This window comes from Sminthopsis crassicaudata, chromosome 1, assembly GCF_048593235.1.
Source record: "Sminthopsis crassicaudata isolate SCR6 chromosome 1, ASM4859323v1, whole genome shotgun sequence".
NCBI lineage: Eukaryota > Metazoa > Chordata > Mammalia > Dasyuromorphia > Dasyuridae > Sminthopsis > Sminthopsis crassicaudata.
The window spans coordinates 483300710-483315357 of NC_133617.1; the positions used below are offsets into that span (position 1 = coordinate 483300710).

Consider the following 14648-nt stretch of genomic DNA (forward strand, 5'->3'; position numbering starts at 1 on the left):
TTGCCTGTCATCGGGGGGAGGGATTAGAGGGAAGGGGGCGATAATTTGGAAAAATGAATATAAGGGATAATATTATAAAAAATATATAATAAAAAAAAAGAATACATCCTCATACAGTATCATTGTTGAAGTGTATAATGATCCCCTTGTTCTGCTCGTTTCACTCTGCATCAGTTGATGTAAGTTTCTCCAAGCCTCTCTGTATTCCTCCTGTTGGTCATTTCTTACAGAACAATAATATTCCATAACATTCATATACCATAATTTACCCAACCATTCTCCAACTGATGGGCATCCATTCATTTTCCAGTTTCTAGCCACTACAAAAAGAGCTGCCACAAACATTTTAGCACATACAGGTCCCTTTCTGCTCTTTAGTATTTCTTTGGGATATAAGCCCAATAGCAGCAATGCTGGGTCAAAGGGTATGCACATTTGATAACTTTTTGGGCATAGTTCCAGATTGCTCTCCAGAATGGTTGGATTCTTTCACAACTCCACCAACAATGCATCAGTGTCCCAGTTTTCTCACAGCCCCTCCAACATTCATCCTTATTTGTTCCTGTCATCTTAGCCAATCTGACAGGTGTGTAATGATATCTTGGAGTTGTCTTAATTTGCATTTCTCTGATCAATAGTGATTTGGAACACTCTTTCATATGAGTGGAAATAGTTTTAATTTCATCATCTGAAAATTGTCTGTTCATATCCTTTGACCATTTGTCAATTGGAGAATGGCTTGATTTCTTAAAATTAAAGTCAATTCTCTGTATATTTTGGAGATGAAGCCTTTATCAGAACCTTTAACTGTAAAAATGTTTTCCCAATTTGTTACTTCCCTTCTAATCTTGTTTGCATTAGTTTTGTTTGTGCAGAAACTTTTTAATTTGGTGTAATCAAAATTTTCTATTTTGTGATCAATAATGGTTTCTAGTTGGGAGTTTTTAATTTGGTTTTTTTTTCCTAGCTTTTTTGGTTGTAAACATTGATCTTCTCTTTCTCTATTTTATGCAAGTAATCATCTAGAGATATAAATTTTCCCCTTATTACCACTTTGGCTGCATAACACAAATTTTGTTATGTAGTGTCTCATTATTGTCATTCTCTTAGATTAAATTATTAATTGTGTCTATGATTTGCTGTTTCACCCATTCATCCTTTAGGATGAGACTATTTAGTCTAAGGATTCGGTTCCCGCAATACAAGAGAAGGGAATTGTAAGGGCCCTTTAAATGGGCGGCGCCATCGCCCATTGGGAGATTGAGACCCGGTAGTAATTTCTGTGGATATTAGGACTGCCTTGTAGGTGGGATCTTGGCCACGTTGAGATAGCTTCGTAATGGGTGACTCTCTTGCTGATTGGCTGTGTGTGTGACCTCACAGGACCTTTATAAGCCCACTGCAGGCAGCAGTCGCTCTCTTTAACCTGGTGCTCTTTAACCTGGCTCTCTAGCCTGGGTGGCCAAGCCAAGATGGATAGCCAAAAGAGGTAAGGATTTTGGTAGTGAACACGTGGGTCTTCTGACCAGGTGTTCACTCGGGATCCAACAAGTCAAGGCATCAAGTCAGGGCATTATGTGAGTAGGTATAATAAAGGCTTTTAAGATTACATGTGGCTGTTCTTAAGCGTGCTACCGGTTATTAAACTATAGATTCAGGAGATCGTGGCCAGAGAGACCTTTGAAGGCCTCAGAGGAGGCGAGCCGGGTAGAGTTGACACTGCAAAAGTCAGTGGTCAAAGGTACTCTGTTGGGCATAGGGCAGACTAGTAATTGTAACTGCCAGGAGGGCACGTTACAATTTAGTTTCCAATTACTTTTTGATCTATCTTCCACTAGCCTTGGAAATTAAATAGCCATAATATTCCTTGAAGTTTTAATTTTGGGGTCTCAAGAGGTGTTCAATGAATTCTTTCAATGTCTATTTTATCTTCTGATTCTATGACATCCGGGCAGTTCTCTTTGCTAATTTCTTGAAAAAAATATTGTCTAAGCTCTTTTTTTTTTTTTTTTCATCATGGCTTTCAGGGAGTTCAATAATCCTTAGATTATCTCTCCTAGATCTATTTTCCTGCTCAGTTATTTTTCCAAGTAGATATTTTACATTTTTTTCTATTGTTTCATTTTTGGGGGGTTTGCTTGACTGATTCTTGATGTCTCATTAAGTTATTCATTTCCATTTGTTCAGTTCTGATTTTTAGTGAATTATGTTCTTCATTTCTTTTTTTTTAAACTTCTTTATGCTTTGTCCAAATTAAATTGTTGAATGAGTTGTTTTGTTTGAGTTGTTTTGTTTTAAGGATTTTTTTTCCCATTTCACAAATTCTGTTTTGTAAGGAGTTATTTTCTTCTTCCATTTTACAAATTCTGTTTTTCTGGGAGTTGTTTTCCTTTTTCATTTTGTCAGATCTATCTTTTAATGAGTTATATGCTTTTCCATTTCACTAAGTCTATTTTATAGTGAATTTTTTTCCAGATAATTTCTGTGTTTCCTTTTCCAAATCCTCTTGCAAAGTTTTCATTGCCTTTCCCTATTTTTCTTCTAGCTCTCTTTTAAGATCCTTTTTAATTTCTTCTAGGAGAGCTTTGTGTGTTGGGGACCAATTTATATCACTCTTTGGGTCTTCATCTGGATACGATCTGCTTTTAGTCTCCTCAGGGTTTGAAATTTGGTTTTCTCTTTCACCATGAAAACTATCTATAGTCAGCTTTTTTTTTTTTTTTTTTTTTTTTTTGCTTTTTTACTTATTAAAAAAATGCTGAGATCTGCTTTTTAGGGCTAGTGAGGTTTGTCCAAGATTCTTCTATAAGCAGCATCGACCATGCCCACTGACTTCAGGTGCTAGGTGGGCGTGGTCAGGTCCCTTGAGATTCTCTTGTTTCAGGGTTCAGACCTAGTTACTTTTTATGTTTGAGTTGGATGTTTTCTAACTTCTCTGCTAATCTACTGGCTTACAGCCAGGGCAGAGAAGCCAACACTGCTGTAGATTCTCCAGCTCATGGAGCCCACACCATCCTGGATCTGTCCTGCCTGGACTCAGCATCTGTGCTTGACCTGCTTGTACTTGACCCACCTCCTTCTGTGCCCAATTGAAACAGACCTTTTCTGGAGATCTTTGAAATTATCATCTGCTGGCAATTTGCTACACTGCCAATATTCGTGGATTCTGCCAGTCTAGAACTAATTCAGAGGCTGAATTTGGTAATTGGCATGAAGATTGTAGGAGAAGGTCAGAAAGAAATGTGTGTCTGCTCTGCCATCATGGCTCTGCCCCCTCCATTTCTTGAATTTAAGTCTCAAAGCCATCTGAGTTTGGAAAAGTCACAAGATTACTCACCCTCCCAAGAGTTATCCAATTTAAAGAATGTCACAAAACAATCACTTTTTTTCTTCTCTCCTCAGTGTCTCCTGAATGTTTCCTTATTCCCTTCAGTCAACACTCAATCTCCTGTTTCTTTTCTTTATTAAGTAACCAGGTGTCTTAATTTTTTCATCTTATTTTTCATTTCCTCCAAACCATATATTAATTGGGTGAAGACCAAAATTTGGGGTTCTTTACTATGGAGAGTCTTGAGCCCAGTTTGTTTTGCAACTACATGCACTGCTAAATAAACTGTTTGTCTGAATGGTCCTTAGTAGGGCAGCTAGGTGGTCCAGTGGTTAGAATGATAGGCATGAAGTTTGGAAGAAATCTTCCTAAGTTCAAAACTGACCCCAGATACTTATAGCTGTTTGACTCTTGGCAAGTCACTTCACCTTGTTTGCCTCAGTTTCCTCATCTGTAAATTGAGCTGGAGAAGGAAGTGGCAAACCACTCCATTATCTTTACCAGGATAGCCCCAAATAGGGTCACAGAGATTTGAATGTGAATGAAAGGATTGAACAATAACAACCAAAAAGAATCTTGATATACATTGTCATCTTATGAGTTCCCTCTCTGTTAGGTTCTTACTAGGTGCTAAGTCTGTATTTAACAATTTTCTAGCTCAGGGTTCACACCTTTAAAAGGAGTTTAGACCTTTAGACTTCTGAAAGGAGTTTATACCTTTAAAGGAGTATACATACACCTTTAAAAGGAGCAAGTGCATTGGTTGTAAATAGTTCCCACAAGCCCATTCTCTGGGAGGTTAAAAGGAGAAGGCAGTCTAGAAAGAGTCAGTCTGATGAAGTTCAAGGAGAAGACTTCCCACACTCTTGGAGGCAGAGTCTGATTCCCACACTCTAGGAGACTCAGAGTCAAGATTTCATTTCCTTCTACCTTTGCTCTGGCTGGAGAATCCAGAAGCCTCCCAAGAAACCTGCTCCTAGAGAAGAGGATTTACAGAAAAGAAACCTCCTCCCAGAGAAGGATTACAATTGAGAGACGACAGGACATTACATTTTGGCACCCAACATGGGGCAAGGACATTTGCTTATCCTGACTCTGGCTGATGCTGAGCCCTTCAGAGGAGCTAGTCTGGAATTCACACCTCTCCCTTAAAATCTACTCTAGAAAACATTTAGATTAATTAATAATTATGGATCATTGAATTTCAGTTCATACATATCTATACTTACCATCTGTTTTTCTTTCTCCAAGAGTTTTCAGACATATCACATGTATTTTATTCCTACTTACTTTGACATTTTAATGGGGGAAACTAACATTTCAGATGTTAGCAATACCAATACCTTAACATGGTTATGTTATTTGGCTAAAATGCATTTATGATAGATACCTTGAAAACATGAGATACAGTGTTTATTGAATTAAAATAAAATAAAATAGCACTGAATTCAACATCATTAACATGTCTGTATTATGAATATTCCTTAACCTACTAATGATCTGTGTTCCATATATTTGCCTTTATACAGTGTTTTTTAAATTTGTAATTCATTTTCCTATTGCATCAATGTTATGAGTTACCACCAGCCACCAACACTTATATAAGTGATGAAATAGCCAAATTCACAAGAACAGGCTGGAAAAATATAATTCCTAGTATTTCCTAGGAAGTGGGGAATGAATGAAGGCCTTCTCATGCAAACTAAGTGTGAAGCTACTCATTGCCAGAAATTTGTTCCCCAAATATTAAAATTTTAACCACAGCTCTTGGAAAATTCAAGTGTTGTCATTTGTATTGGCACTGAAGATACCTACCAATCTATATCAATGAAACCACAACCCTTTCAGAGTGTCATAAGTCACTGACCTTTCTTACTATATTATTAGCACTAGGAAACATAACTACTATTTTTTATTATACTTTTTTATTTACAAGATATATGCATGGGTAATTTTACAGCACTGACAGTTGTCAAGCTTTTTGTTCCAATTTTTCCCCTTCTTCCCCCCACCCCCTTCCCCAGATGGCAGGTTGACCAATACATATTACATGTGTTAAAGTATAAATTAAATACAATATATGTATACATGTCCAAACAGTTGTTTTGCTGTACAAAAAGAATTGGACTTTGAATTAATGTACATCCAGCCTGTGAAGGAAATAAAAAATGCAGGCAGACAAAAATAGAGGGATTGGGAATTCTATGTAGTGGTTCGTAGTCATCTCCCAGAGTTCTTTCGCTGGGCATAACTGGTTCAGTTCATTACTGCTCTATTGGAATTGATTTGGTTCTTCTCATTGTTGAAGATGGCCACGTCCATCAGAATTGATCATCATATAGTATTGTTGTTGAAGTATGTAATGATCTCCTGGTCCTGCTCACTTCACTCAGCATCAGTTCATGTGAGTCTCTCCAGGCCTTTCCAAAATCATCCTGTTGGCCATTTCTTACAGAACAATAATATTCCATATTATTCACATATCACAATTTATTCAGCCATTCTCCAATTGATGGGCATCCACGTAGTTTCCAGTTTCTGGCCACCACAAAAAGGGCTGTAAGGGCTTCTTTAAGATCTCTTTGGGATATAAGCCCAGTAGTAGCACTGCTGGATCAAAGGATATGCACAGTTTGATAACTTTTTGAGCATAGTTCCAAATTGTTCTCCAGAATGGCTGGATGTATTCACAATTCCACCAACAATGTATCAGTGTCCCTGTTTTCCCAAGTCCCCTCCAACTTTGTGCATTATCTTTCCCTGTCATTCTAGCCAATCTGACAGGTGTGTAGTGGTATCTCAGAGTGGTCTTAATTTGCATTTTTTTGATTAATAATGACTCAGAGCATCTTTTCATATGACTAAAAATAGTTTTAATTTCTTTGAGAATTGTCTCTTCATATCCTTTGACCATTTATAAATTGGAGAATGGCTTGATTTCTTATAAATTAGAGTCAATTCTCTATATATTTTGGAAATGAGGCCTTTATCAGAACCTTTGACTATAAAAATGTTTTCCCAGTTTATTGCTTCCCTTCTAATCTTATCTGCATTAGTTTTGAATAACTACTATTTTTAACAGTGCTTCAGGGGAAATCTCATTCCCTGTTCCAACTCAGGATTTTGTAGATCATCTGGGCATCCTTTACAACCTTTTGCACTAACCACAGAGGCCAGAGCAAAAAATGTAGGCATTCAAGAAAATAGGAAAGGTACCCCTGGCCTGGGAACATCTAGCAAATGATGAGAAATCTGGGTCTTTCATGGATAGCATTCTGGATCTTTGGCATTGGTACTAGATGATATTCAGGGCTATGGAAATGGTGGCTGATACACTTGGTTGGTAGCAAATAGCAAGGATACAGGGGGGAAGAGGGTAGAGTAAAAGTGAGAAGGTCATTTTAAGAAGTTTCAGTAGTTGAGAAGGGATGGATAGTTCCATAGGGAAGGGAGTTCCTACATCCACTCCAGTATCATTTGGGGTGGCCCCTATTCATTAGTCAAGGAGTTTGGGATTTACTCAATCCTCATTTTGGGAGTTTCCCTATATCAAGATCATTACTTAATTGACTCCTTTTAAAGTATCTTTCTCTTATACCTTCTAAAAATAATATTGGATCTTGACCTACAGACAGTATAATTTTCTTCAGACAGCTTGGTTTTGCTGGGGGAAAGGGGAGGAGGAGTCAGAGGGGGGCCAAATCTGATTTCTCTCATGTAAGATATTCCTGCTTATGAAAAATCAGGGTGTGGGGCGCAGGGAAGTGCAGCTAAATTACTCAGTGGATAGAGAACTTGCCCTAGAGTCAAGAGATGTGAGTTTAAATTTGGCCTCACATCCTTGACTTTTACTAGCTGTGTGACCCTGGGCAAGTCACTTAACCCCAATTGTTTCAATTCACCCCCCCAAAAAAAATCAGAGGGCAGTTGGGTGTCACAGTGAAGAGAATGCTCTGCTCGGAGTTAGGAAGACTCATCTGCCTGAGTTCCAATCGAATTCTAACCTAGGGTGTCTGACACCAAATCCAGAATATTCTTCTTTATAAACCCCGCTACCCATGCAGGTCAATACCTGCTCTACAAGTCACCTGAAGTTTGGGGATGTGAATGAATTGAACAAACAGCCAGCATGTATTGCAGGAAGAACTTGAACCCAGGAAAATGAGCTATTATCTACTATTTCATAGAAGAGAGGGAGATTTTCACTATTTCTCTGTGCCTGCTATCTAAACATATAGTATCTCCTGCTTTCGGGTAGTTTGCCATCCAAATACTAATCAATCCCAATGCCATTTAACTTATAGATCAGATGAGATCTGGTACATTCAGGGTTGTATGACCTCATAATCTATTAAATACTTTAGTACATTTGCTGGATTATATGTTGCATACATAATAAGACAGCAGGACATAGTGGATGGAGAATGGCTGTGACATGAGGAACACCTAGGTTCAAGACCTGCCTTTGAAACTTAATATTTGGCAATCCTAGGTAAAAAACTCAATCCCTCATCATCTCTGGCAATGAAAACTAAAAACTGCAAAGTGGTTGATAAGATGCACTGGCAAAAGGACTTTCTTTACTAGGACTTTTCTATACTCATCAAATCACAGGTCTATATCTGTCCTCTCCAGATGCTGTACACCTAATAATAGGACCAAAAATGAGCACCAAGCCTTCTATCCCTTGCTTAACTTAATATTTGAGTAGTAAATGCTAACTGTAGGTGAGATTTATTTTGAAGAAGCTGTGCTTGTTGTCTGTCCTTCGTTTCTGAAGAGGATAAATGAAGTTAAAGTGCAATGTGGAGCAGGGCCTAATTGTTCGCTGGCCAGGCTTCTTTCTAAGGAAAACTCGTAGGGGTGAACAGCAAGTCAGTAGTGCTGGAGGATGTGGCAAAGAGATTCTGAACGCTGCACAATCATTCTCCTCTGCGACTGACAAATGCTGGTTTTCCTGTTTTGCCGCTGCTACCAAACAGTGATTAATGCCAAATTAGTAGCTCGTTCACTGACCTCTTGGCATCCACTGCTGCTGCTGCTCTTCACCTCACATAACTATTTGCAAATATTAGCTTCTCAGGTCATCTCCTCTCATCAGTGACTTTCCCAGGTGACAGGCAGGTTGTTCATCTGATTAGCATTCATTTTACATGCTTTGCCCTGTTGTGAATGGCCCTAAGATCCCTCTGCACTTCTCCTTAGAAATTTGAAAACCAATCCATCATGCTTTATCATTTCATAAAAAAATAGAGCTCCAATAGAAAAAATCACTAGAAAGCGTGACTCTTCAAGGTGTTTCAGTGTGAAGTTTCAAAGGACTGATTGGCTGTTGATACAACTAGCTTGGAAGAGAAGGAAGTGTGAGTGTCCCAGTTCCTTCTTGAATAGTGGGGTGGGAGATGGGGTGAGGAATCTGTTTTATGTGAATTTGCATTTATAAAAATTTGTATAGCTAATATATTATTACTTTGGTGTATTCATTTAAAATGCATGCAAACCTCTAATGTGAAAAGCATACACTGCTTTGCCAGTGAAAGAATAGGGAGAGCTGTGGGAAATTAGTGTTGAAAAGAAGCCAGTATTTTATCTTAGTGTGGTCTCCCAGTGGCTGTAATCATGCCTCAGGCCCAGCAGGGCAAGCCTTTTCATTGGCTGGTTTCCTTTTCAGCTCAGTCATAAATGGTGGCAAGCCTCTTCAGCAGCAAATATTGGCTGAAGTCATTTAAATTTCCAATAATTTCATTTCTCTTCTTGATACATTAACATTCCTTTATTGAAATTTTTGTTTTTAGAAATGGTTTATTAGTCTCTTATTTGAATTAAATGAGTGTTTCTTTCTGCCCAAACAATTGTTATATACACTGTGGGTGGATAATTTTGCTGTTTGTATATATTAGAAATCTAAGAGAGCAGTCTTCATTTTTTAAATCATTCTCTTGTCACAAGATAAACTAAATTATTTACAGTTTTGGTGCCTTGCAAAGGAAATTGAGAATTGAGTCATTTACTTTTCTGATAAGAAAAGGGGTTTTAAACTGCTCTGATATAATATTCTGTTAATTGAACATATTTACCCCTAGGGAACCAAATTTAAGCATTAAATATGAAAACTAGCAGCTTCTTATTAAAATAGTTTGCACATAAGATAAAACACAACAGGAAGGGCTTTAAAACATAAAAAAGCAGTAAGTATTTGATTTTTTAAATGCTCAGCAGTTTAAAACCTCTTGACTGCATAATAGGTTTTCTTTCTATCAGGACACAGCCCCTTTTCTCCACCAGGGAAACATTCTTGTGAGCTATGTGTTCTAAACCAGAGAAGACTGGGTGTACTTAAGAACTTTGCTTATATAGTATAATGAAAGCCTTTGAAAATGGCCATGCTCAAGATCTCCTATGAGAAGATTAATTAAGCTCCATGATAATTTTGAAAGTGTAAGATTCTTAGGTTTCACAAAAGATTAGTTAACAAGATTTTTCATTTGGAGTTTTCTAGCCATCACTGTTTCTTAAAGTGGTTCGTTTAGAAGGGCAGAAATTTGAGATTATATTAACACAGCTATGCCCTCTAAAGAAGCAGGTGACAATTCCTCCAGGATTCAATAATCATTATGAATGGCTGCAACCAAAGTAAGTAATCAGCTAATGACTAGTCCTCTAATGACAAGCTTCTTCAGGTTTATCTAGACTGGCCCAACTCCACAGACATCTAGACTATGGAGTCAGAGTCAGTAGCTAGGCCTTTGTAATTTAGAAACACTTGCCAGGATGTTTGCCCCATTGACATAGTACCTTGAAGAATCCAGAGTTGTATCCATGCTGCAGAGGATATCAAAGAAAAATTTTATTTGAATAAATACTCAAGGCATTTATATGAGCTTTCTTTTTTTCTCCCTTATAGGTGATATTGATACACCTGATATCATGGCTCCTGTCATTGTCATCCCTCCAGGCAATACAAGTGTAGTGGCAGGAACCAGTGAAGTCACATTGGAATGCATAGCCAATGCAAGGTATTGTGGGGATAAGGGACAAAAATCTGACATTAATTCTTCATTCAGTAGCCAGTTTGCTCTTTTTGCAAAGATAAAGAATCTAGTTGCCTAACTACATTATGAACATAGCATTATTTTTCCTTGCCCAAATGTGGGGATAATATACATATTTCTCAGTCTGTTGTAGGTTGTAATGGAGGTTCCACCTGTAAACTTTAAGGAAGGAGAGAGGCTCAAGCCTTACTAACAAAGAGCCAATTTTTTCTCCTTTCTGATGGTGGTGTTCTCTGTAAAATAATATCATCTCCATGATATTATTTTATGATAATATCATCTCCATGAGTTTTAATAGCACTGTCTCCTATATAGTTAAGTTCCACAGAAGTGCTTCTTTAATATTTAATATTCTTTAAAAAAAAAATAAGCAAAACCAGCAAACCAAATCATTAGAACTTCAGCTTCATTGCTGCAGTAATTACCCATCCTTATTCAATAACCCTTGAGGTAAGTGCAGCTTTGCTTCATGACATAAGGAATATCAAGTTATATCAGGGATTTACACCCAAATGTCCATTTTTTCATGCAGTTGTGGTACTTACTTTGATGAAAGAACAAGTACTGAATAAAATGCATTTGTTATTGCTTATCACCATAATTCAGAATGATAATCAGTTAATGACTTTTGTCCACACAGACCTATTGAAGAACTGAGCATGACTTGGAAAAGAAATGGAGTGAAAATTACTAATGGACTCCACAGTTTGGGAAGACGACTTACTATCACCAATCCAACATCCTCTGACATTGGAATGTATATCTGTGAGGCTGAATTAAGAGGAACTGACTTTGAGCCATCAAGAACAAAAGCCTTTCTTTCTATCATAGGTAATACCAGTGACAGGGAACGTTATCTACCACTATATTCACTTATAGTTAAAAAGTATATGGGAAGTACAAGAGAAATTAAAGTTAAATATGTATGTCATTGACCTTATTATACCTATTGAGGAAATGGGACAGAGGGGGTAAAATAGGGTTATCTTTCAAATTAATTCAATTATTCTTTTCCATGAATACAAATCTATTAAATATTTTATAGTAACACACTGATGTTATTCCTAATATTTCAAGAAATTTTAATCATAAAGTCTATGAAACACAGTAGTAAAATCCTTATCATACAATTCTCATATCTTGACTTTTAAGGCTATTAAGCCTTGATGTGAAGTGTAATTTGTACTTGTGACTTTCAGATTGTCAACACTCTTTTCCCCACATCCTCTCCCTCCCCCAGAAAAAAAATTTGTAGGAGAAGTACTTGATACTGCTTCTTGCTAGACTAGTAACAGAGTAATGAGAACAGAGATGCTACCTGGGAAATGGGCTAAGAAATGCAGAATTGGGAAAGAAGGGGGAAAATGGCTCTCCACTTAGAAGTAAAGAGTACTACCATTGTCAATGTTAGGCAGAATCTATAAAAGCCTATATTTCTAGAGAACTATGTTGTCTACAGTCGCCAAAGAAATCTTTAATACATCATCATAAGACAAAGTACAATTGTGAGACAGTTAATTTTATTTTCCCACTATTCTTAATATTTTTACTGAAATATTTTAAGGTGCTACATTTAATATTTCTTATAATATGTATCTCTTTCTTAGCTTTTTCTCAGTGCTATAGTATGACAAATATGAAGCATCAGCTAGTCTCTTCTTCACTCCCCCCAAACTAAAGTAGATGATTACTGAGAACCTAATACTAATAAAGGACTGGGTATAATTATGATAATCTTTATTCACATCCCTTCAAGAAGCATTACTTAAACAATGACAGATTATCATATGATTTTTTGTTAAAACATTTTTCTTTAAAACTAATATTTTCTGATAAATTGTTTAAGTAAACTTACCAGTATTAACATAGTGTTTTAGACAGTTTGCCTTTTTTAAGTATGTCTCATTTCCTTGAATTATTGAAAGAAGTGTATTGCATATGAAAAATAACTAAATGTGACACTGTTCAAAACTGTCATCACTTTTAAAATGAAGATTGAAAGTTTTAAAAGTATGAGAAAAAGCTGCTTTTGAATCATAAATCATTGTTGAGTCTATACATGAAATCTGAGATGGTTCTTTTAGTGGTTGTTCTCATGCATCCACTAGCTATTGATATGAATGCTATATTTTCATTGCAGGCAAAGGCATTTTTTTCATCAGAATTGATCTATAGCTATATCAGAAAAGCACACTATAAGTTGAGCCAAAATTAAAATTTCCAATCTGTAAATCTTCACTAGATAGTCTTTATTGTATTAAAACATTTTAGGATAATTTAAAAAAGAGAAGGAACTTATCTCTTTGTAAACTAGCATACTAATTTCAGTCGCAATTCCATTTTTAATATTTAAAGTCTGTCATATAAACCTCAGTATTGCAGTTACTTCCAAAAACCAAAGCAAATTGTTGTGGATTTTTTTTCTCTAGAATTATCATCTCTCAATGTTCTCTCTTTTAAAAATACATGCCATTTATTTATGGTAATGATTTAATTCCTTTTCTTGTTCATAAGATTTTATTGTGACAGGTGTAATTTTCTGGGTTGCTGTTAAGTTATACCTCAGATAGCTTAGAAAATTATCTTTTTCACTTCAAAGATATGGGTTGGATTGTAATCCCCATATCCAACCATCACTAAGGGGAGACTCCTTAAAGAACTCTTATGCCTGATGCCCTGACAGTCTAAGTTGGGCTAAAGTTGTGAAAGGAGCCATCATCATAAACAAGTCAGTGAAAGAAAGCAGACACAAATTGGCTACCAATTACTTTTATTTCACTCTGATAAAACCAGATGGGGCAACTAGGTAGAGGTGTGGATAGTGTGCTGGATCTGGAGGCAGGAATCCAAATCCATCCTCATATACTTCTCAGCTATGTGACCCTGGGCCAGTCTCTTAACCCTGTTTGCCTCAGTTTCTTCATCTGTAAAATGAGCTGGACAAAGAAATGGCAATCCACTCTAATGCCTTTGCCAAGAAAACCCCAAGTGAAAAGTTGGACACAACTGAACAACAACAAAAGAAACAGATAATCAAGTTGCAAGAATTTCAAAGCAAGTGTTGCCTGTTGCTATTCTTTTTTTTTTCTTTTTAGTTTTAAGTCAAAAGATAGGAAGCAGCTTGATGAAGAGAATAGTGTTGAACTAGGAGTCAAAAAGATTTGGGATTAAATCCCACTTTTGACTCTTCCTAGCATGGCAGGTTACATACTCTCTCCAAGCCTGAGGCAACTATAAAGGATTTTAAATTATAGATGGATGGTAATTTGCATCATCGGAGAGCATTCCTTGTCCCAGATGTTACTTTATTACTAGAACCCCTGATGTTCATTTTTGAAGTTCAAAATATATCATGAATCATGGTTTGACCATCAGAGAAAGGTATTATTCTGCAAAATGCAAATGAAATCCCAGTGGAAAGATTCTTATTGTTGGTATATCCCATTGAATCCAGGAGCTTTTTAGCTTGAGTCTGTCTTAGAATTCATTTCTGTTTATTTGAAAAGCACTTAAGATGTTTCATTTGTCCACATATATAAACTATAGAAAAAATGCACAAGTTAATTCTTAACATTTTCTCACAGTCATATAAATGAACTGTAGGCCAATTTACCAAGGAGCAGAGTTAATTGAGAAAGTAGCAAGATGTTAAATTTGTAGAACAAATGTTTATAAGGAGAGAAACCTGTTGTAAATGTTTTAATTAGTACTTATCATCTATGATATTTGAACTAACTATAGTTTCAGGAATGTTTTGTAAGGATACAAATAGTTCAGATTTTAGTGGAGAGAATTGGCAGAGAATTGAGAAAAAATAAAATAGAATAAGACCTCTTTTCTTCTTTTTTATCTGCTGTTATACATTTTTGTATCCCCTTCATTCAACTCTCTCCATATATTAGAATCATCCTATTCTATGACTTCTCCTCATTGACAATACCATTGGATACTGAAGAACAAAAACCAAGAGAAACGGAGATCCCTTTTTATATTAAGCTCTACATCTGTGCACATCCAGGCACCTAACTTCACCTAACTTTTGGCATATTTGGGGAGAAGAAGAAGCTGAAAGGCCTACCTGGGGCCAATTGGCACACTGTAGTGACCATGTGGTTCTTGCTGTCAGTACTACTTAAAATGGTCAGCCAGCTATCCTAGAAAGTCTGGAACAAGGGTAAAAATAGAGTTCATCTTTGTTGATATTTCTCTTGACAACAGAAAATGTAATTCTCAAGTACCTTGAGAGCCATTGATAGATGATTCCTAAT

The 14648-nt window shown here is 36.5% G+C and overlaps 1 protein-coding gene across 6 annotated transcripts in view; it reads left to right on the top strand.

Annotated features, from left to right (window-relative positions):
- Window positions 1-14648, top strand: part of SDK1 (sidekick cell adhesion molecule 1) — a 1233278-nt gene that overhangs the window by 821070 nt on the left and 397560 nt on the right. For all 6 annotated transcript variants that reach the window (XM_074281198.1, XM_074281201.1, XM_074281200.1 and 3 more), the window contains 2 exons: window positions 10233-10344; window positions 11021-11211. In XM_074281198.1, coding sequence (XP_074137299.1) covers window positions 10233-10344; window positions 11021-11211 — 303 coding nt within the window. The remainder of the gene's footprint in view (window positions 1-10232; window positions 10345-11020; window positions 11212-14648) is intronic.